Here is a 27750-nt window from a genome sequence, read left to right as displayed (position 1 = left end):
GGGCACGCTCCCGATTAAGAAGGAACACCTTCTTACACATGTGTTTAATTCCCTACTTTCCCCTTAGCACTGCTTTAGTTACACCCCACATATTTTTGTATGGTATGTCTTCACTTTTATTTAATTAAAGATATTTTCAAGTTTTGACTTTCCGTTTGACTTGTGGGTGAGATTTAATTTCCAACTACTTGTGGATTTTCCAGTTATTGTTCTGTGATTTCTAGTGTAGTTTGGTTCTGGTCCAAGACCATGTTTTGTGTGATCTATATTCTGTGATCTTCCTTACTATTGCCATGCTCCCCACCTCTATGCACACTCCATTCCTCTTGCCTGCTTTATTTTTCTTCTTTTTTTTGCTTACACCTACCTAACAACATTTCTAAGATATATTTTTTATTGAAGTATAGTTGGTTCACAATATTATGCTAATTCCAAGTGTACAACATAGTGATTCAACATTTTTATAGATTATACTGCATTTAAAGTTATAACCGAACTTCCCTGGTGGTCCAGTGGCTAAGAATCTGCCTACCAATGCAGGAGACACAGGTTTGATCCCTGGTCTGGGAAGATCCCACATGCCTTTGGGGCCACTAAGCCCGTGTGCCACAGCTACTGAGGCCGAGCTCTAGAGCCCTTGAGGTGCAGCTCCTGAGCCCAAGCGCTGCAACTACTGAAGTCCGTGCGCCTAAAGCCTGTGCATTGCAAAGAGAAGTCACCAAAGTGAGAAGCCTGTGTACCATAAGGAAGAATAGCCCATGCTCGCTGTAATTAGAGAAAAGTTCAAGCAACAACAAAGATTCAGTGCAGCCAAAAAAAAAAAAAAATTTACAAAATACTGGCTGTATTTCCCAATGCTGTACAATATGTGCTTGTTGCTTATTTATTTTATTCATAGTAGTTTCTATCTCTTAATCCTCTACCCCTGTCTTGACCCTCTTCTCTTCCCCCTCCCTGCTGGTAACCACTAGTTTGTTCTCGATACAAGATATCTTATTAATTTATTTCATTCATTATCTCTACTCCCAAGACTCTTGAGAGTCCCTTGGACAGCAAGATCAAACCAGTCAGTCCCAAAGGAAGTCAACCCTGAATATTCATTGGAAGGACTGATGCTGAAGCTGAAACTGCAATACTTGGGCCACCTGATTCGAAGAGCTGACTCATTGATTTATGACTCCCGGCATGAGTCATGTCAGCTGACTCACTGACATGCTGGGAAAGATTGAAGGCAGGAAGAGAAGGGGGTGGCAGAGGATGGGTTGGTTGGATGGTGAAGGAAAGTTACACGGCTCAAAATAGCCTGGAGCTAAAACTCCCCTCCAGGTCCTCCCCACCATTCTATGCAAAACAAAGAACCCTCTCACCAAAGGGGAAAAAAAAAGGATATTAAGGTTGATTACGCCCAGCTCCCAGCCAGTCCAGCCTCTGGCCGGTGTCCAGAATTCCTTGCCCCAGCCCTTTAAGAGATAACTATCCAAATAACCTTGGAGAAGGACAGGATCCCTTAAGACAGTAGCTTTCCACATATATGCCTATATATACTTACTCTTTTCTTTTGGGTTAGTGAAGCAGCTGGCTAATCTGACTGCTGCCCCTTCTCTCCTTGTTAAAGGTGATCTGTTTCTGTAAAGTGCCGGTCTCGTTCTTTTTCTGAACCTCGCCTTCTCTAACTCCCTTGCCCTACATTTGCCAACTCAATTGACTTGAGATTGAGCAAACTCTGGGAGCTAGAGAAGGACAGGGAAGCCTGGCGTCCTGCAGTCCATGGGGTCGCAGAGAGTCAGACATAACTTAGCAACTGAAGAACAATTACTCCCATGGGTAGGGATTTCTGTTGCTATTGTTGTTCACCAACCCTAGTTCCCAGAGCAGAGCCTAACATGTAGTAGGGGGTCAGTACACATCTGTTGAATGGATAAATGAATGGATAAATGTTGTTGAATGGATAAATGTTCCCAATTTCCCCTGGACATATAAGGAGACCTTTGCTCAGAGATGTTGTTCTACTCGCCTGAAGTCACACAGCAGGAGAGACAGAGCTGGGTCAGCCTGGGCCCATGGCTTTATGTTATACCCAGTTGATGGGACTGGATTTCACGACCAGTTCCTGCATACCTACTGTGCGTCAGGTCTCCAGGCAGGACCTTGGCTGCGTGGAGATCACCCTCGCATAGTGAGACCACCCAGCCTTCAGCCTGTCTACCTTCCCCAGGCTCACACACCTTAAAGGATGCTCTTGACGGCCAGAGATTCTCTCCATCCTCTGGGCTGGTGCCTCCAGCCCATCCCTTCCTCACACCTCCACCCTGACCCCCCATATCCATCTGGAATCTGATACTCGTTGCTCAGTGGGTATGTGCTGGGCAGACAGGCTCTCAGGTGAGCCTCCATTTCCCCATCCGTAGAATGGGAACAGCACAGCTACACCTCAGGTAGATGGGAGAGGTTCTGTGTGTGACATCATGGCACCCGGGGAAACTCCAGCCCCTGGGGTGAGCTTTCTCTGGAGAGGGGGGCTGGTCAGCTGCCACCCTCCCACCTCAAGTAGGGCTGGGGCCAGCCCCCTGTGCATGTGCTGGTGAAGAGTTTCCAGTGGCGGAGACTGAATTGCTTATTCTGAGACCGTGAGGTGAGAAGTAAATTCCATCTCTTTTAAGCCACTCTTGTTCTGAATCTCTATTAAAAACTACCCAGCCCGATATTCTAACATGTACAAGGATGTGACTGACGGGGTTTCCTTATTGTTTAAGCCAATCTGAGTTGCATTTCCTTTCACTTTTAGTGGAAAGCCCCTCAAAAGAGGAATTGGGGTCTTGCCCTCTGGGGTATGTAATATGCAATGCTTACTGAAACAAATCATCACAAATGTAGTGGTTTAAAACAATGAAAATGAATTCTTTTATAGTTCTGGAGGTCAGAAGTTCAAAATTGTTTCATGTGACTGAGACCAAGGGGTCAGGAGGACCACTGAGTGTCTGAGGCTTTGGTGGGGACATCTTTTATTTTCTTTTTTGCTTAAAAATTTTTTTATTTATTTTTGGCTGTGTTGGGTCTTCATTGCTGTGCTGGGCTTTCTTCTAGTTGCGGCAAATGGGGGGTACGCTAGTTGCTGTTCAAGGGTTTCTCTTGTTGTGGAGCATGGGCTCTAGGGCATGCAGGCTCAAGAATTGTGGTGCATGGGCTTAGTTGCTCCACATCATGTAGGATCTTCTCGGACCAGGGATCGAACCCGTGTCTCCTGCATTGGCAGGTGGATTCCACTGAGTCACCAGGGAAGCCCAGTCATGAAGTTTTGGGGGTTATGTCTTATGTAGCTCTAGGGAGCCTAGAACTTCACTGTGGAATGTGGGAGTACTTAGCACCGATCACTTTAACATCTTGTTGCAAATGTCACTGCTTCCAGGAGGCCTTCCCTGATCACCTCTCTACATTAGCCCCCATCCCATCCCTTTACCCTATTTTATCTTATTTTAAAATAATACTTTGTTGCTACTGGAAATAAAATGAAAAACCAAACTGTATCACTTATTTCTGTATTTCTTTACAGGTGTATCATCTTTCCTGTCTCAACTGATGGTTCCTTGAAGACAGGAGCTGCTCCATCTTTTTCACCCAGGGCTTGGTCTCGGTGGGAAGTCAGATGCAGGGGCTGTTGTCATTGTTAACTATGCATGAATTCAAACTGGGGGGAAATGTGTGTGTGTGTGTGTGTGTGTGTGTGTGTGGTCTGGGGTGTTGCCCTCCAGAAGGATTTGCATGTTCTTGATTATTAAAGAAAAAGAAAAAAGGAACTGAGAAAAGCCCCAGACACCTGAGCTGGGGACACAAGCAGTGGAAGCTGGCAGGCTCTGCCTGCCCCTCCTCAGGCTCCTGGAATTAACTGCACCCATGTGCGCCCTGTATACCAATGCTGGGTGCCGGGACCTGCCGGGTACGGCCCTGGCCAGGCGTGGGCTGGGGGCCAGGGGTTGTAGGGACCCAGGTTGCAGTGTTCCCACCTTGGGGCTGGAGACCAGGGTGTGAGGGACAGAGGAGAGGGTGGGCTGGGCTCTCACTTGCCTTCCCTCTAGAAGGGTCCATGGAAGAGGATGATGATGACGACTATGAGAACATGACGCCACCCTACAAGGACCTTCCTCCCAAGCCAGGTAAGAGGACCTCTCTGAGGCCAGGTGAAGAGATGTGCAGCCTGAGGGATGAAGGGTGGGGAGCAGACTCCCCGGGGGGAATTAGCTGGGCACAGCAGACACACACGGTCAGCCTGCTCATGCTGGGCACCATAATGGAGGGAGCACCCATGCCTCCCTCTTGAGGGTCTCTCAGTCTGACGGGGGAGGCAGATGTGTGTACACGGGCTTCCCTGGTGGCTCACAGGGTAAAGAATCTGCCTGCAATGTGGGAGACCTGGGTTCTATCCCTGGGCCACAAAGATCCCCTGAAGAAGGGAATGGCAGCCCACTCCAGTACTCTTGCCTGGAGAATTCCATGGACAGAGGAGCCTGGTGGGCTACAGTCCATGGGGTTGCTGAGAGTCAGACGTGACTGAGCAACCTACACACACACACACACTCAGTTCTGTGCACAGTCTTGGGTGAGCAAGTCAGAGAGGGGAAGGAGTAGGAAATTGGGGAAATCCTGAGGGTAATTGAGGGCTCTGCCTGCATTAGTGGGAGAACTGGGGGTCAGACGAGGGTCACTGGAGTGAGACTTGAGGAGTGAATAGGAGTTTGTTAAGGAAAGGAGCTCCCAAAAGAACTGGTGGATGCAAAGCCCTGAGACATGAGTGCCAGGCTTTTAGAAGCTGTTCAGGGACCAGTATTTCCTCAACCTCTTTGCATTCGCACCCAGGACCCAAATTAGACTTGAATGATCCACGCCTGGCTGGGGACTCAATAAGAGTCGGATAAGGGTATATAAACGTGGAGGCTTTAGGGATTCCCTGGTGGTCTGGTGGTTAGGACTTGGTGCTTTCACTGCCACGGCCGGGGTTCAGTTCCTGGTTGGGAAACCAAGATCCTGAAAGCTATGTGTATGTGTGGTCAGTCGTGTCTGACTCTGCAACCCCACAGACTGTAGCCTGCCAGGCTCGTCTGTCCATGTGTTTTCCCAGGCACGAATACTGAAGAGGGTTGCCATTTCCTTCTCTATGGTATCTTCCCAACTCAGGGACTGAACCTGCATCTCCTGCATTGGCAGTTGGATTCTTTACCACTGAGCCACCAGGGAAGCCCTGAAGGCTTTGTGATGCAGCCAAAAAAAAAAAAAAGAAAGAAAAGTGGAGGCTTTGAGGTTTCCCTGAATCAACTCCCACCAGGGCCCCTGAATGTCGTTGGACAGGGTCGGGGTGGGGGGCTGGCATTCCAGGTGGATCCACATCCCCCACTTATGAGTCTAGAGTGGAGTCAGTCTGGGAGGTCCCAGAGCACCATGGGGCTCGGTAGGAGTTAGGAGGTGCCCTGGGCTTGGCTCTTTTATTGTCCATCTTCAACTCCAACCTGGTCCCAACATGATCCCCAAGCCCAACTCCATGCCCCCCACCCCATTCCTGTCTTTTTTTTTAAATAAAAAAAATCGCATTTATTTGTTTTGGCTGTGCCACGTGGCCTAGGGGGTCTTAGTTCCCTGACCAGGGATCGAACCCTCATCCCTGCAGTGGAAGTGCAGAATCTCAGTCAATGGACTGCCAGAGAGGTCCCCCATCCCTGTCTTCAAGGTCACCTCTTCCCCAGATTCAGACCCCCTCATCTCCAAATTCAGGCCTGGCTCCATCCCATCTCTATGTCCAGATCCAAAGCCATCACCAAGCCCTACACAACTACAAACCAGCCTCAGCTTCTCCCCCGTCCCCAAATGTAGCTACAACCACATTCTTCCCCCCAACCACATCCTGAATCGTCACCCCCCCAACCACATCCTGAATCATCACCCTACTCCCATGAGCCTTCTTTCAGCCCCATCCTCACTGCAATCCAAACCCTTATATCAACCCTAACCTTTTTTTTTTTAAATTAATTTATTTGGCCAAGTCGGGTCTTAGTTGAGGCATAGGGGTTTCTTCCTTGTGGTGCTCAGGCTCTAGAGTTTGTGGGCTTAGCTGCCCCATGTGTGATCTCAGTTTCCCTACCAGGAATCTAACCTGTATCCCCTGCATTGGAAGGCGGATTCTCAACCACTGGACCTCCAGGGAAGTCCCCTAACCTTAAAAAAAAAATGTTTACTTATCTGACTGCAACAGAACTTAGTTTTAGCACATGGAATCTTAACAGTTTCATTTAGCTGTGGCATGTGGGACCTAGTTCCCAGACCAGGGATTGAACCTAGACCCCCTGCAATGGGAGCATGGAGTCTTAGCTGTTGGACCACCAAGGAAGTCCCCCAACCTTAACCTCACTCTTTCCCATATTCAACCTCACTTGTGTCTTTAACTTAGAGTAATCAACAGTCCCAGTTTATCCAGGGATGAAAGATTTCCTGGAATCTGAGACTTCCAGCTTTAAAATTAGGAAAGTCCTGGTAATTCAGGAGGCTGGTCATTGTATATTTTTCTCTTTTTTTGGCTGCACCAGGTCTCAATGGTGGCACAGGGGATCTTTCTTTAGTTTCAGCAAGCCGAATCTTTGTGGGCTTCCCTGGTGCCTCAGACAGAAAAGAATTCGCCCTCAAAATGTAGGAGACTCGAGTTCAATCCCTTGGTCCGGAAGATCCCCTGGAGAAGGAAATGGCTACCCACTCCGGTATTCTTGCCTGGAGAATTCCATGGACAGAGGAGCCTGGCGGGCTACAGTCCATGGGGTCTCAGAGTCGGACACGACTGATCTACTAACACTTTCACTTTTTTCTTTCTTTTATGGGATCTAGTTCCCTGACCAGGAATTGAACCCAGGCCCCCTGCATTGGGAGGACCACCACGGAAGTCCCTGGTCACTGGATCTTAACCCTGTCCCCATCCCTAAGTCCAGTTCCATTCTCATGCACAACCCCATCCCTAAGCCTCCCCTGCAATGTCAACCCTGTTTCCATCACTGGCTTCCACCCCAGTCCCATCCTTGGACCAGCCCTGACTCTGAGCTTCTCTTCCCCAGGTTGGATGGCTCCACCAAGACCTCCCAGGGCAGGTGAGCTGGGGCTGGGGGTATCAGAGACCCAGCGCTGGCTTGGTCCTGCTCTGAGCCTGAGCAACCGTTCCTCCCTCCTCAGGAAAGAAATCGGAGAGGCCCCCACTTCCCTGTAAGCTCCCGAAGAACACGGGTGAGGATCCAGGGCCGGGAGCATCCTGTTCCCTTGGCTGAGGTCCTGCTGTGCCTGACTTCTGTCTTTCTGATCCCTTCCAGGCCTGAATGTCACCCCGGTCACCAGCTTGACACCTCAGCTGGGTGAGCTGTAGGGATACCCATTACGATATCCTAGAGGGGCACTTGGAAGTCCTTATTCCAGTCCCCAATTCTGACCAGAGAACAGATCAGAGGGCTTGGGGGGAGGCTGTTGATCCTGGAAGACAAAGTCTTTCAGCTGGGTCTTCTTTGCTGCCCAGGCTCTTCTCTAGTTGCGGCGAGCGGACGCTACTCTCCAGTTGAGATGGGTGGGCTTCCCTTGTTGCGGAGCCTGGGCTTCAGGAGTTGGCACACTTGGGCTCAACAGCTGTGGTTCCTGGGCTCTAGAGCACGGGCCCAGTAGTTGTGGTGCATGGGCTTACTTGCTCCAAGGCATGTGGGATCTTCTCGGACGAGGGATAGAACCCATGTCCCCTGCACTGGCAGCTGGATTCTCATCCACTGTGCCACCAGGGAAGTCCCCTCCATTCCCCAATTCTGATCAGAGAACAAATCAGAGGGCTTGGGGGAGGTTGTTAATCTTGGAAGACAAAGTCTTTCAGTGACTTCTGAATAAACTTCTCTTGCCTTTCTCCCAGGCACTGATCTGATGCATCTTCCATCCCAGTCACCTGTAGCCAGTAAGTCCTTTGGGTGTGCTTCTGTCTCCCCTCCCATGGTGACCAGTGTGTGTAAGCTCTGGAGTTAGGCCCTGGGAGAGAAACATTTCCTTTCCAAGCTCCTCCTTTTTGAGTCTAGACCAGACCCCTAGGGACCCAGGATGTCTACCAGGTACTCCTCAAGCCCTACCTCCCGTTTGCATGTAAGTTAGGGGATGCAAGTGTCCATAGTTTGGGCCCCTGGGGAGCAACTTGGGTGGGGGGCTGCTGGAGCATAAAAGACGATACATCCTAAATGTTAAAGAGAAGAGCTGGGTACTATTTATGATAGCCAGGACATGGAAGCAACCTAAATGTCCATTGACAGGTGAATGGATACTGCAGGTGTGGTACCTATATATCATGGAATATTACTCAGACATAAAAAGGAATGAAATTGGGTCATCTGTAGGGATGTGGATGGAGCTAGGGTCTGTCATACAGAGTGAAGTAAGTCAGAAAGAGAAGGACAGATACTGCATATTAATACATATACATGGAATCTAGAAAAATGGTACAGATATATGCAGGGCAGGAATAAAGACGCAGGCGTAGAAAATGGACATGTGGACACAGTGGAGGAAGGAGAGGGTGGGATGAATTGAGAGAGTGGCATTGGAATGTATACACCACCCTGTATAAAAGTAGACAGCTAGTGGGAAGGGCTGTATAGCAGAGGGAGCTCAGCCTGGTGCTCTGTGATGACCTAGTGGGGTGGGGATGGGGGGGGGGAGGCTCAAGAGAGGGGATATATATATATATACTCTCTATATAGTATATATATGTATACACTGTATATATACTGATATATGTATATAGCTGATTCACTTCATTGTACAGCAAAAACTAACACAATATTGTAAAGCAGTTATACCCAATTTAAAAAAAAAGGATAAAAAAGAGAAGAACTGGGTCCAGGTTATGCACAACCTCTCTACGCCTGCAGTTTACTTATGTGCAAAATGGGAACAATTAAACCTATGTCATAAGGGTGAGGATTCAAGAAGATTATAAGGGTGTGACAGGATGCTGGGCACACAGGATGTAGTCCACAATCATTCTGGGCTTCTTCAGGGTTTGCTCTGTTTGGCATTCTCTTGCTGACCCCACCTGATGATCCAGTCACGACCTTAATCCTTTGCACCCCTCCACTCCATCCCCACTCTTGGAGAAAAGCTCAGGGGTCCTTTCCTCCCTGTCTGAAGCACCAGTGTCAGTGTCTCTGTCCCCATCTCCACCCCCCCAGCAACTCCAGTGCCCTGGATCAGTCAGAAGTTCGGAGGTCTTATGTGTTACCAGGAGAGACTGTTGGTGTACCTGTGTCTGCTGGTGGTGGTGTCACTGCTCATGGGCTGCACCAGTCTGGTTGTGACTCTGATCAAGTGTGAGTAAAGCGAGAAAGGGGCATGCAGAGAAACTGGGCAAGGGGTATGGGAGGCCTTGGGGGCCACAGTCCATGGGGTTGCAGAAGAGTCGGACACGACTTAGTGATTAAACAAGAACAACAACAACAAATGGGAGGGCTTGGGCTCACGTTGGACTCCTTCTCATAGACCAGGAGGTGGTGGAAGAACTGAGGATGTTGACCTTCCAGCATATGGCATGGCGAGCGAATGGTGAGTGGTGTTAATCATCCCTTCTAGCCATGCTGAGCACCAACATGATTGGCAAATCCAGCTTCATCACCAACCCCAACCCCAACCATGTTTGCCAGGCACTGTGCTAGGTGCCAGGGTGGGGGCTGGGTGCTTAGGAGGGTGAGCACAGCAGAGTCCCTGTCCCTATCGAGTGTGTGTGCGCGCGCACGGGTATACATGCGTGTATCTAGACCTCCACTGTTTTCCAATATGGTGGCCAAGAGTCACTGTGGTTGTCGAGCGCTGGAAATGTGGTCATTTTTCTGGGGGGGTGATTGTGAAGAAACATGGCTTTTATTTCCTCCCAGCGTTGTCACTTATTGTCTCAGCAAATCTACAGGGCAGGAATTCAGAACAGCTCAGCATGGTACATCCACTCTTTGTGGGGTGAGCTGGGGTCATTGGGTAGCTGGGCTGGGCTGGAAGGTTCCAGAAAGCTTCACTCACATGGCTGGTGCCTGGGTGCTCCTCTCTCCACATGCGTAACTTGAGCTTCCTCACAGCATGGTGGTGTTAGGGCTCAGCTTCAGAATGACACAGCCACAAGTTCACTGCACTCTGTTGGTCAAAACTAGTCATCGGACCAGCCTAGATTCAGAAGGAGGGTAGGTAATCCTGCCACTCCTTGGGGGAAGGACAAAGAATTTGCAGCCCTCTTTAACTTACCATAGCGAGGGCAGCCTTTCCACACCTCCAGTTGAGGCTCAGACCCTGTTATGGTCTCTCCGTGCCTCTTGAATTTCTGTTTCATGACATTTATCATAAGTTAGTTATGTGATGAACTGTCTGCTTCATCAGGAACCTTGTGGTCGATGAGGGCAGGGAATGCAGTGAATTTGTTAGACTCAGGAAATGTGGAATTAGCTAGGTAAGGAGTTGAGAATCTCAGGCATGTGCAGAGGCCCTGTGGTAGGAGGCAACATTTAAGTACAAGGGAGGAGGATGGGTAGTTGAGAGAGGATGGTTGCTTCACTGAGGGTTGTGGCTCTGGGGTTGCAGAGAAGTAGGTAGAGTAGAAAGGTTTAGGAGGTAAAATTGACTGACCCTGGGGATGGGTGAGTGGGAATGGTGATGGGTGAGAGGAAAGAATGTCAAGGATAACATATATGTTATCTATCTATCTACTATTATCTATTTGTCAATCATCTATCATCTATCTATCTAGTTATCTATCTTCGATTATCTATTTCCTCATCAATAATCTATTATCTATTTATCAATCATCTATATATCATCTATCTACCTATCTATCTATTGAGTTATTTATCTAATATTTCTATTTTGTCTAATTGAAGTGTCATCTGTTGATGACCCTGGGGAGTATTGAAAAGTGAAAGTGAAGTCGCTCAGTCTTGTCTGACACTTTGCAACCCCATGGACTGTAGCCTACCACACTCCTCTGTTCATGGGATTTTCCAGGCAAGAGTGCTGGAGTGGGTTGCCATTTCCTTCTCCAGAGGATCTTCCTGACCCAGGGGTTGAACCCAGGTCTCCTGCATTGTAGGCAGATGCTTTACCGTCTGAGCCACCCAAGAGGGCAGATTTGTGTGAGAGTAGTGGGAACACATTAGTTGTAGAAGAGGCCTTCACTATGATTGGTGATATCTGAATATTGCTCCATTCCATACTCCCTCACCCCACACTTCAGACCAACCCAGTCTTACACTCAGAAACCATTAGCTTCTCACTGCCCAGAGTCCAATACAAAACTTTTGGCTTGGCATTCAAGGACCCAAACGTCAGACCTCATCCCACTTGGAGCTCAAGCTCCTGTGAGATTCTCCTTGACTTTTACTGCACTAGCCTTTCCCAACATGCTTGCCTCTGGATCTTTGCTTCCAAGGTGGCCCCTGACTATTGAGCCTCCTCACTAATACAGAACCACCATTTCCCTTTAAAACCTGCCTCCTCCAGGAAGCCCACCATCTCTACTCTTCCTCAAGCTTCAGGGATTAATCTCTCCTCTGAGTAACTCTAGGACTCCTCTTGGGCCCTGACCATGTTGCTTTCTGAGTTTCAGTATCACCCACTGGGACATGGGTGTGGTGGGGAACACAGCTCCTGCCTCTGCCTGGTGTGTCTGCAGTCAGTGATTGGTAGGTGGGTAGATGGGGGTTTGGGTCTCTAACTGTTCAGCCCATTCCTGCTGACAGTGACCGGCATGGTGGGGTTAGCTGGCCTGAAGAAGGACCTTGAGCGCATAAGAGCTGACACCAACCAGTCCCTGCTGGAACTTCGGGGCTTATTAGGTAAGTGGGACTTGGGGAACTACCCTGAGTTGGGGGGGCATCGTGGAGCCAGTACAGAGCGCAAATCATTGGGAGTGATTCTCAGTGCAATCTATGTGATTGGTTCCCTCCCAACCCCCGCTAGAGTTGAGCAGTGCACAGCCTGAACACCTGTACATGGCATACCATGTACATTACTGTGGTTCTGGGGCCACTCTGACAGAATCCTATCCTGTCCCCAGACTGTACCAGGGTCACCTGCCCTGAAGGCTGGCTCCCTTTTCAGGGTAAGTGTTACTACTTCTCTCCAAGCACCAAGACATGGGATGAAGCCCGGACGTTCTGCCAGGAGAATTACTCTCACTTGGTCATCATCAGTAACTCTGATGAACAGGTGAGCTGTCCCTTCCACATCCCTGAGAACCAGCAGGGCCAGCCTGCCTCTCTCCTAGGATTTACACATCCTTCCCTGGCCTGAATGTAGAGAAACTGGAATTGTTTTTGAGTCACTAGAACTTTTAATATTGAGGTTACTGCTTGAGTTCAAATCCTGATTGTGTTGATTTATCCAATCTGAGTCTCAGTTTCCTCTCTAACATGGAGGTATAATAATGGCTATCTCTTTGGTAGCACTTTCTATTCTCTAGGCTGTATTCCAGATATCTTACACGCATTAACATAATTCTAACAACAGCCCTATAAATTAGGTGAGAGTCAGGAGAGGTTATGTTATGCTAAAATAACAGCCAGTCCCTGTAGCTCAATGGTGGAAGTGTTTGAGGCAAAATTTCTACCTGCATGCATCACAAAGAAAGTCACATGGGCACTGTTATGTTTTAAAGTGATAGAAAAAGACAGTTTCATCTGTGTGTATGTACTAGCAGAATTGAAATAAGTGTAGGTAACTTTAATGACTTAATACTACCAAAGCTATGTGAAAAGACCATTTGTACACGGTGAACATCATTACATATCAGCATTTCACAGAGGACAAAGCTGAGGCTTATTTCACTCAAGCAGCTTGCTTGTTACAACTAGTAAATGTCAGAGCTGGGGGTTGAGCCCAGGAAGCTAGTTTTGTTCTTGACCATAAAACTCAGAGCACTATTTGATTATTAGTGTTTGCCGGGTTTATTTTTCCCCATCCTTTTAATTTTAACCTGTGTCATTATTTTAAGTTTTCTTGTTGACAGCATATAGTGGGGTCTTTTTTTTTTTTAATTCAATCTGAGAATCTCTGGCTTTTAATTGGTATTATAAGATCATTTACAGATTTAAAAAATTTGTTAATTAGAAGATAATTGCTTTACAATGTTGTGTTGGTTCTGTAGGGATGGAACCCAGGTCTCCTGCATTGCAGGTGTATTCTTTACCAACTGAGCTATCAGGGAAGCCCAATCAGTCATAACTATATGCATATATCCCTCCCTCTTGAGCCTTGCTCCCCGTTTGCATCCTAACCCTCTTGGTTGTCACAGAGCTCTAAGTTGGGCTCCCTGTGTTATACAACAACTTCTAACTGTCTTACATGTGATAGTGTACATATGTCAATGCTACTTTCTCAATCTGTCCTACCCTTTGCTTCCCCAACTCTGTCCACAGTCCCTTCTCTACATTTATGTCTCCATTCCTTCCTTGCAGATAGGTTCATCAGTACCATTTTTCTAGAGTCCATATATATGCATTAATATATGATATTTGTTTTTCTCTCTCTGACTTACTTCACTCTTTGTTCATCCAGCTCACTGCAACTGATTCAAATTCATTCTTTATGGCTGAGTAGTATTCCATTGTACATATGTACCAGATCGTCTTTATCCACTTATCTACAATGTTGTTGCGAGTGTAAGCTGATACACCCACTATGGAGAACAGCATGGCAGTTCCTAGGTGGCTCAGTGGTTAAAAAAAAAAAATCCGCCTGCCAATGCAGGAGGCATAGGAGACGTGGGTTTGATCCCTGGGTCGGGAAGATCCTCTGGAGTAGGAAATGGCAACCTGCTCCAATATTCTTGCCTGGGAAATCCCATGGACAGAGGAGCCTGGCAGGCTACAGTCCATGGGGTCGCAAAGAGTCGGACACGCCTGAGCATTCACGCGCGCGTGGCAATTCCTTAAAACACTAGGAATAAAACTACCATATGGGAACTTCTACCCACTGCAGTATTCTTGGGCTTCCCTGGTGGCTCAGCTGGTAAAGAATCTGACTGCAATGAGGGAGACCTGGGTTCGACCCCTGGGTTGGGAAGATCCCCTGCAGAAGGGAAAGGCTACCCACTCCAGTATTCTGGCCTGGAGAATTCCACGGACTCTATAGTCCATGGGGTCGCAAAGAGTCAGACATGACTGAGCGACTTTCACTTTCCTGGTGGTACAGTGGCCAAGACTGCATGCTATCAACGCAGAGGGCCTGGGTTCAAGCCCTGGTCTGGGAACTGAATCCCGCATGCTGCAACTGGAGATTCCCACATGCCACAACTGTGATCCGGCACAGCCAAATAAATAAATAAAAATAGTAAATATTAAAAAAAAAGAGAAAAAAAGGAAACACTGCCATATGACCCAGCAAAAGATCATTTATATTTAATGTAATTATTGATTTGGTTGGATTTAGGCTACCATCTTATTTTTTCCCTCTGTATCTTCTCTGTTTTAAAAAAGTCCTTCTGTTTCATAGCATCATTTGTATTGAGTAGTTAATACAGGTTTTTTTTTTTGAGATTAGATTAGATGATGTGAATGGGTCAGGTGTAAGTCATATTCCAACTAAACAACAACTAAACTCAGGTAATTAAGAAATATAACTTTGCTTTAAATAACTCATTTCCTTCCTCTTTTGAGCTCCTGTTATACCAAGGTGGTGGAGATTTCATCTCAATCAGTTGGGATCATCTGTTTATCTTATGAATAGGGATGGCTTGGAGGGGAGTGCATATCTGGTCCTCAATATCTTTGTTCTAAGCTGGTATCCACTGGGACATCCACTGGGTGAATGATCCTGGACAAATTACTTAACTGCTCTGTGCCTCAATTTTCCCATTTGTAAAATGGGGTTAATAATCCTTGCTTCAGTGAGTCACCAGGAAGATCAAATGAGATAACCTGTGCAAAGTGTGTAGCTCACTTCTCTAGTCATTAAGTCGTGTCCGACTCTTTTGTGACCCCATGGATTGTAGCCCACCAGGTTCCTTTGTCTATGGGATTTTTCAGACAAGAATACTAGAGAGAGTTGCCATTTCCTTTACCAGGGGATCTTCTTGACCCAGGGATTGAATCTGTGTTTCCTGCATTTGCAGGTAGATTCTTTACTGCTGAGCCACCTGGGAAGCCTGTGTAGCTCACTTATTATTTCAATCAACATTTCTTGAACACCTACTGTGTACTAGTTGTTGTTGTTATCCAGTCACTAAGTCACGTCGACTCTTTGTGACCTCGTGGACTGCAGCACGCCAGGCTCCTCTGTCCTCCACTATCTCCCAGAGTTTACTCAGACTCATGTCCATCGAGTCGGTGATGCCATCCAACCATCTCATCCTCTGCCGTCCCCTTCTCCCCCTGCCCTCAATCCTTCCCAGCATCAGGGGCTTTTTCAACGAGCTGGCTCTTCACATCAGGTGGCCAAAGTATTGGAGTTTCAGCTTCAGGGCACTTTGCTAATTTGATGGACTGAGCAGCGCTTTGCTCTTTCTGATTTCCTGATACTTCTCTGGGGTTTTACCCAAGAAACAAGGTCCAGAGTCCCTCTACTTTTTAGAATTTTCATATCCATCTGGGGTTTTGGCCATCACTTCAGGCTCTACCAGAGAACGAAATGCAGAGCCCTCTTCCCGGCACCCACCACGTCTACATCTCTGTGGCGTCTTTCCCATTGCCATCTCTCCTCTTTACCTTTTAGGGAATCTTGGTCTTGAATAAGATTGAGTGAGTGAGACATGATTTTCGTAGAGTAAAATGCACAGATCTTAAGTGTACATTCACTGAGTTTTGGCATATGTAGGCATCTGTGTAACTGTCAACCCAGTCAAAATTTAGAATGTTTCCACAGCCCAGGGAGTTCTCTCATGCCATCTTTCCAGTCACCCCCACCCATCCCAGGAAACTACGTCTGGTTTCCTTACCACAGATCAGTTTGCCTGGAGAGGAGTTGCTTTATTTTTAAATTTTTACTTATTTATTTTTGGCTATGCTGGTTTTCTTCAAAAAAATTTATTGATTTATTTCAAACTTTAAATTTTTTATTTTGTATTGGGGTATAACCGATTAGCAATGTCATGGTAGTTTCAGGTGAAAGGAACAGTGAAAGGACTCAGCCATACATATACATGTATCCATTCTCCCCCAAACCCCTCTTCCATCCAGGCTGGCACATGACATTGAGTAGAGTTCCATGTGCTACACAATAGGTCCTTGTTGATTATCCATTTTAAATGTAGCAGTGTGTGCATGACCTTCCCAAACTCCTGAACTATCGCTTCCCTTTGGCAAGCATGTTTGTTTTCTAAGTCTGTGAGTCTCTTGTTTTGTAAGTTCATTTGTATCAATTCTTTCTAGTGTCCATGCATAAGAGATGTCATACGATATTTCTCCTTTGCTGTCTGACTTCACTCAGTATGACACTCTCTAGGCCCATCCGTGGTGCTACAAATGGCAGCATGTGGGGTTTCTCTGGTTTCATTGAGCAGGGGCCACTCTTCGTTGTGATGTTTGGGCTTCTCATTGCGGTGGCTTCTCTTGTTGTGGAGCACGGGTTCTAGGTGCGTGGTTTTCTGTAGTTGCAGCATGCAGACTCAGTAGTTGTGGCACGTGGGCTTTAGCTGCTCTGCGGCAGGTGGGATCTTCCTGGACCAGGGATCGAACTGTGTTCTTTAGGTTGGCAGGCAGGTTCTTACCCACTGTACCATTAGGGAACTCCAGGAGTTGCTTTAAATCATGATACTTTCTTCTCATCTTTGATCCAAGTCCTTTCTTTCCTCCCAAAGGCCTGGGCGTTGGAAATACAAAAGCTGGGAATCTCCTATTTCTCCCCTTCCCCCGCGTTCTTTTTCTGAAGCAATGAATTCCTTTTTTGCCTGGATGTTGCTTAGGACTGCAGGGGTTGGGAGTGTGAAAGTACCAGGAAATCCAAGGTATCAGTTGTTGTTATTAGAATGTTCCTTAAATTATCCGTTAAATGTTAAGATGTTGCAGTACTGTATGGAATACAGAAAAATAGTAGTGACAAACCTATTTGCAGGGCAAGAATAGAGACGCAGATATAGAGAATGGACATGGGGAGAGTGGTCCTGGGGTGGGGAGGAGAGGGTGCATTGAATTGAGAAAGTAGCACTGACATGTACCCACCACCGTGTGTAAAACAGATAACTGGTGGGAAACTGCTGTATAGTGCAGGGGGCTCAGCTCATTGCTCTGTGATGACCTAGAGGGTGGGATGGAGGTGGTGGGAGAGAGGCTCCAGAGGGAAGGGATTTTTTTTTAAATTAACTTATTTATTTTAATTGGAGGCTAATTAAGAGGGAAGGGATATATGCACACACATAGTTGATTCACTTTGTGAGAAACTAATGCAACGTTGGAAATCTCAGTCCAGTTCAGTTCAGTCGCTCAGTCGTGTCTGACTCTTTGCGACCCCATGAATCGCAGCACGCCAGGCCTCCCTGTCCATCACCAACTCCCGGAGTTTACTCAAACTCATCTCCATTGAGTCGGTGATGCCATCCAACCATCCCATCCTCTGTCGTCCCCTTCTCCTCCTGCCCCCAATCCCTCCCAGCATCAGGGTCTTTTCCAATGAGTCAACTCTTCACATGAGGCGGCCAAAGGATTGGAGTTTCAGCTTCAGCATCAGTCCTTCCAATGAACACCCAGGACTGATTTCCTTTAGGATGGACTGGTTGGATTTCCTTGCAGTCCATGGGACTCTCAAGAGTCTTCTCCAACGTCACAGTTCAAAAGCATCAATTCTTTGGCGCTTAGCTTTCTTTACAGTCCAACTCTCACATCCATACATGACCACTGGAAAAACCATAGCCTTGACTAGATGGACCTTTGTTGGCAAAGCAGTGTCTCTGCTTTTTAATATGCTGTCTAGGTTGGTCATAACTTTCCTTCCAAGGAGTAAGCATCTTTTAATTTCATGGCTGCAATCACCATCTGCAGTGATTTTGGAGCCCAGAAAAATAAAGTCAGCCACTGTTTCCACTGTTTCCCCATCTATTTGCCATGAAGTGATGGGACCAGATACCATGATCTTAGTTTTCTGAATGTTGAGCTCTAAGCCAACTTTTTCACTGTCTTTCACTTTTATCAAGAGGCTTTTTAGTTCTTCTTCACTTTCTGCCATAAGGGTGGTGTCATCTGCATATCTGAGGTTATTGATATTTCTCCCAGCAATCTTGATTCCAGCTTGTGCTTCATCCAGCCCAGTGTTTCTCATGGAGCCAAAGAAAAAACAATACCCACTTGTGGATGTGACTGGTGATGGAAGCAAGGTCTGATGCAATAAAGAGCAATATTGCATAGGAACCTGAAATGTTAGGTCCATGAATCAAGGCAAATTGGAAATCTACTATACTTCCATAAAATAAGATGTCACAGTATTTGCATGTCAGACACTGTTTTGAATTCTTTACTCATATTAATTCATTCAATCCTCTCAATAACTCTATGAGGAGGTAGTTACAATTATCCCATTTTACAGAGGTGGAAACTGAGGCACAGAGTGGTTCATAGGTTTTTCGAGAAAGCAGCATGACTATTCCCGCCACATGTGCTCAAGTGGGAGGAAGGTTTTGATCTTGTTCTGTATGCCTTGGGGATTTGGGATGGGTACTGGGGTGGCATTCACAAGCCCTCAGTATATGTGAGACAAGCAGGGTGTGTGTAGAAGAACTGATGGCTGAATGAAGTTTGTACTTGCAGGACTTTGTGGCCAAAGCTCATGGATCTCCACGGGTGTACTGGCTGGGGCTGAATGACATAAACGTCGAAGGGGACTGGAGGTGGCTGGATGGGTCACCCGTCACTTTGAGGCAAGTATCCAGGGCTTATTGGGTCTCTCCTCCTCGTAGGTCTTTGTGAAGTCCAAACAAGCAGATTCTTTAGAATCCCAGATTGAATAAAAAGGAATGAAATTGGGTCATTTGTAGAGATGTGGATGGACCTAGTGACTGTCATACAGAGTGAAGTAAGTCAGAAAGAGAAAAACAAATACCATATGTTAACGCATTTATGTGGAATCTAAAAAAATTAATATAGATGATCTTATTTACAGAGCAGAAATAGAGACACAAATGTAGAGAACAAATGTACAGATGCCAAGGGGGAAAGGGGTCCTAGGATGAACTGGGAGATTGGGACTGACATATATACACTGTTGATATTATGTATAACATAGACAACGAATGAGAACCTCCTGCCTAGTATAGGGTACTCGGTGCTCTGTGGTGGCCTAACTGGGAAAGAAATCAGAAAAGGGAGGGCATATGTATATGTACAGCTGATTCACTTTGAAGATTGTGGTCCATATACACAATGGAATATTACTCAGCCATGAAAAAGAACACCTCTGAGTCAGTCCTAAGGAGGTGGACGAACCCAGGGTCTGTTATACCGAGTGAAGTAAGTCAGAAAGAGGAAACCAAACATCATGTACTAATGCATAGATATGGAACCTAGAGAGATGGAACTGATGAACCTATTTGCAGGGGCAGCAGTGGAGATGCAGACATAGGGAACAAACTTGAGGACACAGTGGGGGTGGAGAGGGTGGGATGAATTGAGAGAGTAGCTTGGACACATATACATTACTGTATGTAAAATGGGTAGCCAGTGGGAGTTTGCTATATGACGCAGGGAACTCAGACCTGGTGCCCTGTGACAGCCTAGAGGGGTGGGATGGGGCGGGAGGTGGGAGAGAGGTTCAAGAGGGAGGGGCCATATGTATGCCTGTGGCTTATTCATGCTGATGCATGAAAGAGACCAACACAATATTGTAAAGCAATTATCCTCCAATTAAAAAATAAATTAAACATTAAAACAATAAACAAAAGCACATCAACCAATCACACACACACATACACAAAAAATCCCAGGCAGAGCTGGACAAGGGAAGCACAAGGGTGCTTTTTTTCTGATAGGGTTTCTGGTGCCTGCACTTTTTTTTTTTTCCTCCTTACAACATCTCAGCCTTTTAGCACAACTGCTCAAACATATCAAGTCCTCAGCCAATGGTTGAGGGGAAAAAAAGAGAGAAAAGATGCCATGGCTATTGGGCAAGAGGAAGAGGAAGATTTTTTTTTTTAAAGATGCATGCTTTTTAAAGATCTTTTATTTATTTATTTTTGGCTGTGCCACACGGCATTTGGAGTCTCAGTTCCCTGACCAGGGACCAAACCTGTGCTCCCTGCAGTGGAAGCTCAGTCTTAACCACTGGAGAAGTCCCAAGAGGATGATTTTGATTTGCCAAAAGAGTGAGCAGGATCTCATTTGGGGAGGCATTCTTTGTATCAACTCATTTATTTAATTTTCTTAGTAGTTCTGTAAGGAAAGCAGTGTTATCCTCTCCACTTAAAGATCTGGAAAGAGAGGGACAGACGGGTTAAGCGATCGTCTGAGGTCAGGCAGTTGGCGGGTGGTAGGGCCACGCACCCTGGCTTCCAAGTCCATGCTGTCAGCCATCATGCTCTATCTTCTTAAGGAGAATGTGTATTTGTACTTAATTTTATTTATTAAAATAATTTAACCAATTAGCAAATTCATTTTTGGCTGTGCTGGGTCTTTGTGGCTGCCTGCGGGGTTTCTCTAGTTGTGGCAAGTGCGGGCTATTCTCTAGTTGCAGTCTGCCGGCTTCTTACTGTGCTGGCTTCTTTTGTTTGGGAGCACAGGCTGTAGGGGGTGAGGGCTTCAGTAGTTGCGGTTCCTGGGCTCTAGAACACAGGCTCAGCAGTCGTGGTTGCACGGGCTTAGCTGCTCCCCAACATGTGGGCTCTTCCTAGACCAGGGATCGAACCCATGTGTCCTTCCCTGGCAGGCAGATTATTTACCACTGAGCCACCAGGGAAAATTTGTATTTATTTATACTGTGTGTATTAAATTTGTGTTTATTTAAAATATAAATATAGCCATGTCTGTATTTGTATTTTGAGTAAATATTAACAAATTGTCCCTCATATGATTATACCAATTTATTCTCTCACCAGCTTGACTTACATTTGTTTTTGTTTTTTTTCCCCACACACTCATCAAACTTTTGGAATTTTGTTGTTTTAATTGTAGGTGAAAAATGGAATACTAATGTAGTATTTTTAAAAATTAATTTTTATTGGAGTATAGTTTATTTACAATATTGTGTTATTTCTGCTGTACAGCTAAGCGAATCAGTTATACATTTACATATATCCACTCTTTTTAAGATTCTTTTCCCACATAGGTCATTAGAGGGTACTGAGAGGCCAATGTAGTATTAATATGCATTTCTGTTATGCTTGAGGTTGAGTGTCTTTTTGTATATTTGATAGCCATATGTATTAACTTCTCTGTGAATTATCTAGTCATCTCTTTTGTGTATTTTTAAGAAATATTTATTTATTTGTCTGTGTTGAGTCTTAGTTGTGGCGCATGGGATCTTTCCTTGTGGCACATGGAAAGATTTTTGTGTGTTTTTTATATTGGAGTTTTGGTCTTTTTCTTATTGACTTCTAGGAACTCTTTATATATTAGAGATATTAGTGTTTTGTCTGGGGATTTTATTTTTTTATTAAAGATTCCTGGAGGGAGGTAGAATTCTGTAAATAGAGATGGCATGGGACGGTGTGTCCCTGCAGGTCCTCAGCTCAGATCCCTTTTGGGGGCTGGTGCAGGCACCCCCCAGCAGGGGGCATTGGCTGCTAAAGGCTCACAGTTATGCTTTTTTCAGAGAGGTGACCTCAGCTGAATGGAAGCCTGTTCAGCTAGGAGGTTACGCCACTCCCATTGAAGTCATGCCACAGACAATGACAGGTTAAGAGCTGCCTGGACCCCTTGTTTCAAGTTGGAAAAACTCTGTTGTGCTATTCAAATTCCAGAGCTCCCTGTGGGTTCAGGCTGAGTCTAGACCAGGCTAAACTCACATCCTTGCTCAATTCTATCCCCTGCCTCATCCTTCGTCTCTCAGTGTCCCTCTCCTGAGAACACCCTTTAATAAATCCCATGCACCTGAATTGCCAGATTTGGCTCTGTGGACACGGTGATCGTTGGGGAGGGGGGAGTGGAACAAATTGTGAGATAAAAGCAGAACAAAACTAATAAACCAAACAAATGACATGTATACACTACCATGTGTGAAACAGATAGCTAGTGGGAACTTGCTGTAATGCACAGGAAGCTCTATGCTCTGTGATGACCTGAGTGAGTGGGATGGGGGATGGGGTGGGAGGAAGCTCCAAGAGGGAGGGGATATATGTATACTTATAACCGATTGACTTCATTGTACAGCAGAAACAACACAACACGGCAAAGCAATTATACCCCTATTAAAAAAAAAGGAACATGACCTAAAACACTATATTACTTGGAAGGTTGAGAGGGATGTGGTTTAACAAAAATGTTCTTTGGAAGAGAACAGAAACTGACCAGATGCAGGAAGCTGATTCAGGAACCTGCAGAATTTCTGTTGAACAGGGCGATGGGGCTGAGTTAGCACAGACAAGCTGCTGGGGTGGTGGGGACAACACATTTTCATGTAATTCTGAAAGGCTGAAGGAGTGATTTGGGTGGAAGAAAGAGCCCTGAATCATGAAGGCTTTTCTTGTTCTTTTTTCTAGTATTCTTTTTTTTTAAATTAATAGACTTTATTTTTCCTTTTATCATTATTTTTAAGTGGAAGTATAGTTGATAAACAGTATTATATGTCACAGGTGTACAACATAGTGATTTGCAATGATTAACGTTATAAAATATTGGATATATTCCCTATGTTGTACAATATATCCTTATAGCTTATTTTTAAATTTTATTATTTTAAAAATTGTTTACCTTTAAAAAGTAATTTTTATTTAATTTTAAAGATTTTTTTGGTGTGGATCATTTTTAAAGTCTTTATTGAACGTGTTACAATATCGCTTCTGTTTTGTGTTTTGGCCTCTGAGGCATGTGGCATCTTAGCTTCCTGACCAGGGATCAAACCCACAGTCCCTGAACTGGAAGGTGAAGTCTTAACCACTGGATTGCCTGGGAAGTCCCCAATAGGTTTTATTTTATATCAGAGTACAGTTGCCTTACATTTGCTTTCCAGGTGTATCACAAAGTGATTCAGTTACACATATACATATACCTATTATTTTTCAAATTATTTTCTCATTTAGATTATTACAGACTATTGAGGAGAGGTCCCTGTGCTACCAACAAAGACCTTGCGCTTTATTTTATACCTAATACTTTGCACCACTTTCTCCCCTAACCCTATATCGCCCCCTCTCCTCTCCCCACTGGTAACCTCTAGTTTGTTCTCTACCTCTGTGAGTCTGCTTCTTTGTTGTCGTATTCACTATTTTGTTGTATTTTTCAGATTCCACATGTAAGTGATATCATATAGTATTTGTCTTTCTCTGACTTACTTCACTTAGCATAATATCCTCCAAGTCTATCCATGTTGTTGCAAATGGCAAAATCTCATTCTTTTTGTGGCTGAGTAGTATGTTATTTTTTAGAAAAATTGAGCAGAAGGTACGGCGCACTGTTTCCCACATCCCTTCTCTCCTGCACACATTTTCCCCCAGTATTAACATCTTGCATTAATATAGTGCGTGTGTTACGATCGATGAACCAATATAGGCACATTACTATGAACTAAGTCCATAGGTCAGATTAAGGTTCACTCTTAGCGCTGTAAAAATCTATGCTTGCTAGTAGTGTCCGACTCTTTGGAACCCTTTGGACTGTAGCCCACCAGTCTCCTCTGTCCATGGCATTTTTCAGGCAAGAATACTGGAGTGGGTTGCCCATTCCTCCTCCAGGGGATTTTCCTGACCCAGGGATCGAACCCACGTCTCCTGCAGCTCCTGGATTCTTTACCTGCTGAGCCATTGGACCTTCCCAAAATTCTATGGGTTTTGACAAACTCATATTGTCATGCACCTACCATCACAGTATTGTATAGAATTGCAGTTTCACTGCCTTGAAAAATCTTCTGTGCTGCATTTATTCACCTCACCCTATATCCACTTTCTCCTTTGTCCAGCTTTTGGGACCCACAGGAACCCAACAACCTCTATAATAATGAGAACTGTGCCAGCATGAACAAGGGTGGCACCTGGAATGACCTCTCCTGCGACAAAACTACGTATTGGATTTGTGAGCGGAAGTGTTCCTGTTGAACCCCAGAGCTGAGGCTGGGTGGAGGTCCATCCGTACCCCATGCCCCTCGGCTCTTGGAGGTGAGAACCTCCCGCCCTTCTGGAACTGACATGAATAGTGGGAACTGGCAGCACCCAGGATGGAACCACCGGACGCAGCAAGTTCCCTGGGGTGCAAGTCAGATCACTTCTGGGGTGAGGACTTGGGGCTTGTTCAGTTGCATGGTGTGTTAGTCTGCTCAGGCTGCTGTTACCAAATACTGTACCCTGGATGGCTTATACATAACAGACGTTTTTTTCCCCTCAAAGTTTTGGAAGCTGACAAGCCCAGGATCAAGGCTCAGAGAGATATAGTGTTTAGTGATGACCTGCTTCCTGGTTCATGGATGTCATCTTCTCACTGTGTCCTCACATGCTGGGAGGAATGAGAACTCTCTGGGGTCCATTTTTATTTTTTAAAGACTTTTTATTTTGTATTGGGGTATAGTCAACTAACAATGTTGTGATAGTTTCAGGTGAGCAGCGAAGGGACTCAGCCATACATACACACGTATCCATTCTTCCCCAAACTCCCCTCCCATCCAGGCTGCCACATAACACTGAGCAGGATTCCCTGTGCTCTATAGTAGGTCCCTGTTGGTTATCCATTTTAAACATAGCAGAGTGTACTTGTCCATCCCCAACTCCCTAACTATCCCTTCCCTGCATCCTTCCCCTGGGCAGCCTCAAGTTCATTCTCTAAGTCAGTGAGTCTCTTCCTGTTCTGTAAGTAAGTTCATTTGCATCGTTTCTTCTTAGATTCCACATACAAGGGCTGTCATATTATATTGGGGTCCCTTTTATAAAGACACTAATCCCTTTCATGAAGGCTCCACCCCAAGACCTAATCACCACTAAGGCCCTACCTCCTAAGAGCATCACACTGGGGTTTGGGATTTAACATGGAAGTTTTTTGGGGTTGTGGCGTTGGTGGGACACAACTCAGTCCAGAGTAGATGAGCAGGAGGGATATAAGGTTTTAGTAATGGTCTCCCAGTTCTGGGTCTGGAGGGAACTCACCAGGTCCCTGATCATGGCTCTTAGGAAACCATATGGACTCCAGGAGCTCCAAGTCTGACATTATTTGAGCTGGAACTGAAAATCCTATGGCTCCTTTGGACCATGATCATGATGTGATGGGACTCGGACCCTTTACTGCCTACCTGATGTGAACCAACTTCTGGGAAGCCATGCCATGCTCACTGCTCAGTCGTGTCTGACTCTGCGACCCCATGGACTGTAGCCCACCCGAATCCCCTGTCCATGGGATTCTCCAGTCAAGAGTACTGGACTGGTTTACATTTCCTTCTGGGAAGCAGGTGGGGCAATGATTCCTGACATGCAACTGTTTCCATGTCCTGGGTGAGGTTTACCCAACCTAGGTGGTGGAATCAGACCTCTGCCAAGACTTGAGCCGTGGAACTTCTAGAAAGGGAGACCAGCTGAAAGTCAAAATTCCTCACCTAGGCCAGGCCATGACTTTGTGAGATCCTCAGGACAATAATGGAGACATCTTCCTACCTGCTTGTGCCTTTAGGTGGTTTGTGAAGCTCTTTGATGAAGTAATTCATTTTACTATGGATGGATTTTCTTGGACTATTAGCTCTTTTTTTAAAAAAATTATTTATTTTTAATTGAAGGATAATTGCTTTACAATATTGTGTTGGTTTCTGCCATATATCAACATGCATCAGCCATAAGTATATATATGTCCCCTCCCTCCTGGCCCTCCCTCCCACCTCCTACCTCATCCCACCCCTCTGTTGTCGCAGAGTACTGGGTTTGCGTTTCCGGCATCATATAGCAAATTCCCACTGGCGTATTTTACATACAGTAATATGTATGTTTCCATGCTACTCTCTCCATTAGCTCTTGCAATGTTGTTGTTTAGTTGCTGAGTCATCTCTGACTCTTTGTGACCCCATGGACTGTAGCCTGCCAGGCTCCTCTGTCCATGGGATTTCCCAGGCAAGAATACTGGAGTGGGTTGCCATTTCCTTTTCCAGGGGATCTTCCCAATCCAGGGATTGAACCCGAGACTTCTGCATTGGCAGGTGGATTCTTTCCCACTGAGTCACCAGGGAAGCTCTCTTGCAACTTTAGATCTTTTCAAAATAATCAGTTCACTGTGTGGTCCTTGCCTACTGTGTCAGTTTGCTGGGACTGTCATAATAAAGTGTCATAAACTGACTTAAACAACAGAAATGTCTTTTTATTTTTAAAAATCTTTGGCTGCACTGGGCTTTCGTTGCTGAACGTGGGCATCTCTCCTGTTGCAATGTACTAGCTCTAGAGTGTGCAAGCTCAGTAGTTGCAGTCAGACTTAGTAACCCAGAGGTGTGTGGGATCTTAGTTCCCTGACCAGGGATTGAACCCGAGTCTCCTGCATTGGAAGGTGGATTCTTAACCACTGGACCACCAGGGAGGTTCCGCAGTTCTGGAGGCTGGAAGTCTGAGATCAAGGTGTCGGCCTGGTTGATTGCTGGTGAGCCCTCTCTCCATGGCTGGACTGTGGCTGTCTTCTGTGTCTTCAGGAGGTTTTCCTTTTATAATTTCTCTTCTCCTTTTAATGACCCCAGTCATACTGGATTAGAACACACCCTGGTGACTTCTTTTAATTTGATTATCTCTTTGAACACTATCTCCAATGTCTTAACATTCTGAGCTGTTGGGGATTGGGACTTTAACAAGTGAATTTGGGGTGACCCAATTCAGCCCGTGACGCCCATTAAATTCCAGAGGTGCGCCTTCTAGTCACTGTGCCAATCAACCCCCCTCCCCCAGAGAGCTGGTACTACCCCCAGCTGGGCACAGCTCAATACATCAGTCTCTTCAGATATTCCCTGCATCAGGGTGGGTCTAAACCAATCAGGTTATTGATCAACAAGTGCCCTGAGTTATCAGCACAGTCATTCCTGTTATGACTCAGAGCAAGTGATTAAGGCAAGCAGATTCTGAGCAGGGCAAGTAGTGGGAGGAGGGGATTGGCATTCACTTCACTTCCTGTTCCCTCTGTATTTGTCTCCTCCCATTTCCACACCTGCCCCTAGCTCATCCGTATCGAAATTAACCCTCTATACAGCCCTTAGAGTTGGACCATTAAAAAGCTGAGCGCCAAAGAATTGATACTTTCCAACTGTGGTGCTGGAGAAGACTCTTGAGATTCCCTTGGACTGCAAGGGGATCAAACCAGTCAATCCTAAAGGAAATTAACCCTGAATGTTCATTGGAAGGACTGTTGCTGAAGCTGAAGCTCCAATACTTTGGCCATCTGACATGAAAAGTGACTGATTGGAAAAGACCCCAATGTGGGGAAAGACTGAAGATGAAAGAAGAGGGTGGCAGAGGATGAGATGGTTAGCTAGCATCACCGACTCAGTGGACGTGAACTTGAACTCCAGGAGATAGTGGAGGACAGGGAAGCCTGGTGTGCTGCAGTCCATGGGTTGTGAAGAGTCGGACACACCTTAGCGACTGAACAGCAACAGCCCATAGACTTCAGATTGGGTGGGCATCCTGTTCTAAGCTGTCCACCCAGGGGACCA

General features: G+C 45.9%; 1 protein-coding gene across 5 annotated transcripts; it reads left to right on the top strand.

Moving 5' to 3' along the window:
* The first annotated feature begins 3814 nt into the window (after positions 1-3814).
* Positions 3815-26424, top strand: CLEC17A (C-type lectin domain containing 17A). Of its 5 annotated transcripts, none has more exons than XM_061150078.1 (12): positions 3815-3934; positions 4074-4151; positions 7086-7118; positions 7201-7230; positions 7335-7376; positions 7913-7954; positions 9219-9356; positions 9526-9588; positions 11763-11858; positions 12080-12231; positions 18756-18865; positions 24052-26424. In XM_061150078.1, the coding sequence occupies exons 1-12, from the start codon at positions 3892-3894 to the stop codon at positions 24185-24187; spliced, it is 963 nt and encodes a 320-aa protein (XP_061006061.1). In that variant the 5' UTR covers positions 3815-3891; the 3' UTR covers positions 24188-26424. The 5 variants fall into 5 exon arrangements, 4 of the variants coding, with proteins under 4 accessions (XP_061006061.1, XP_061006060.1, XP_061006062.1 ...); XM_061150077.1 differs by having other exon boundaries at positions 7201-7251; XR_009694046.1 differs by lacking the exon at positions 24052-26424 and having other exon boundaries at positions 7201-7251; positions 12124-12231; positions 18756-18775.
* Positions 26425-27750: the final 1326 nt, after the last annotated feature.

Source organism: Dama dama, chromosome 9 (assembly GCF_033118175.1).
Source record: "Dama dama isolate Ldn47 chromosome 9, ASM3311817v1, whole genome shotgun sequence".
NCBI classification, from domain to species: domain Eukaryota; kingdom Metazoa; phylum Chordata; class Mammalia; order Artiodactyla; family Cervidae; genus Dama; species Dama dama.
The sequence above is the reverse complement of the archived record's forward strand: the minus strand, read 5'-3'. Positions and strand labels throughout refer to the sequence as shown.

Excerpts from the sequence above, each read along its gene's own strand:
- CLEC17A (XM_061150077.1), top strand. The coding sequence starts at position 3,892 with ATGTGCGCCCTGTATACCAATGCTGGGTGCCGGGACCTGCCGG. Across the intron at positions 7,252-7,334 it reads TAAGCTCCCGAAGAACACGG|GCCTGAATGTCACCCCGGTC; the intron begins GTGAGGATCCAG and ends GATCCCTTCCAG. Across the intron at positions 7,377-7,912 it reads CAGCTTGACACCTCAGCTGG|GCACTGATCTGATGCATCTT; the intron begins GTGAGCTGTAGG and ends CCTTTCTCCCAG.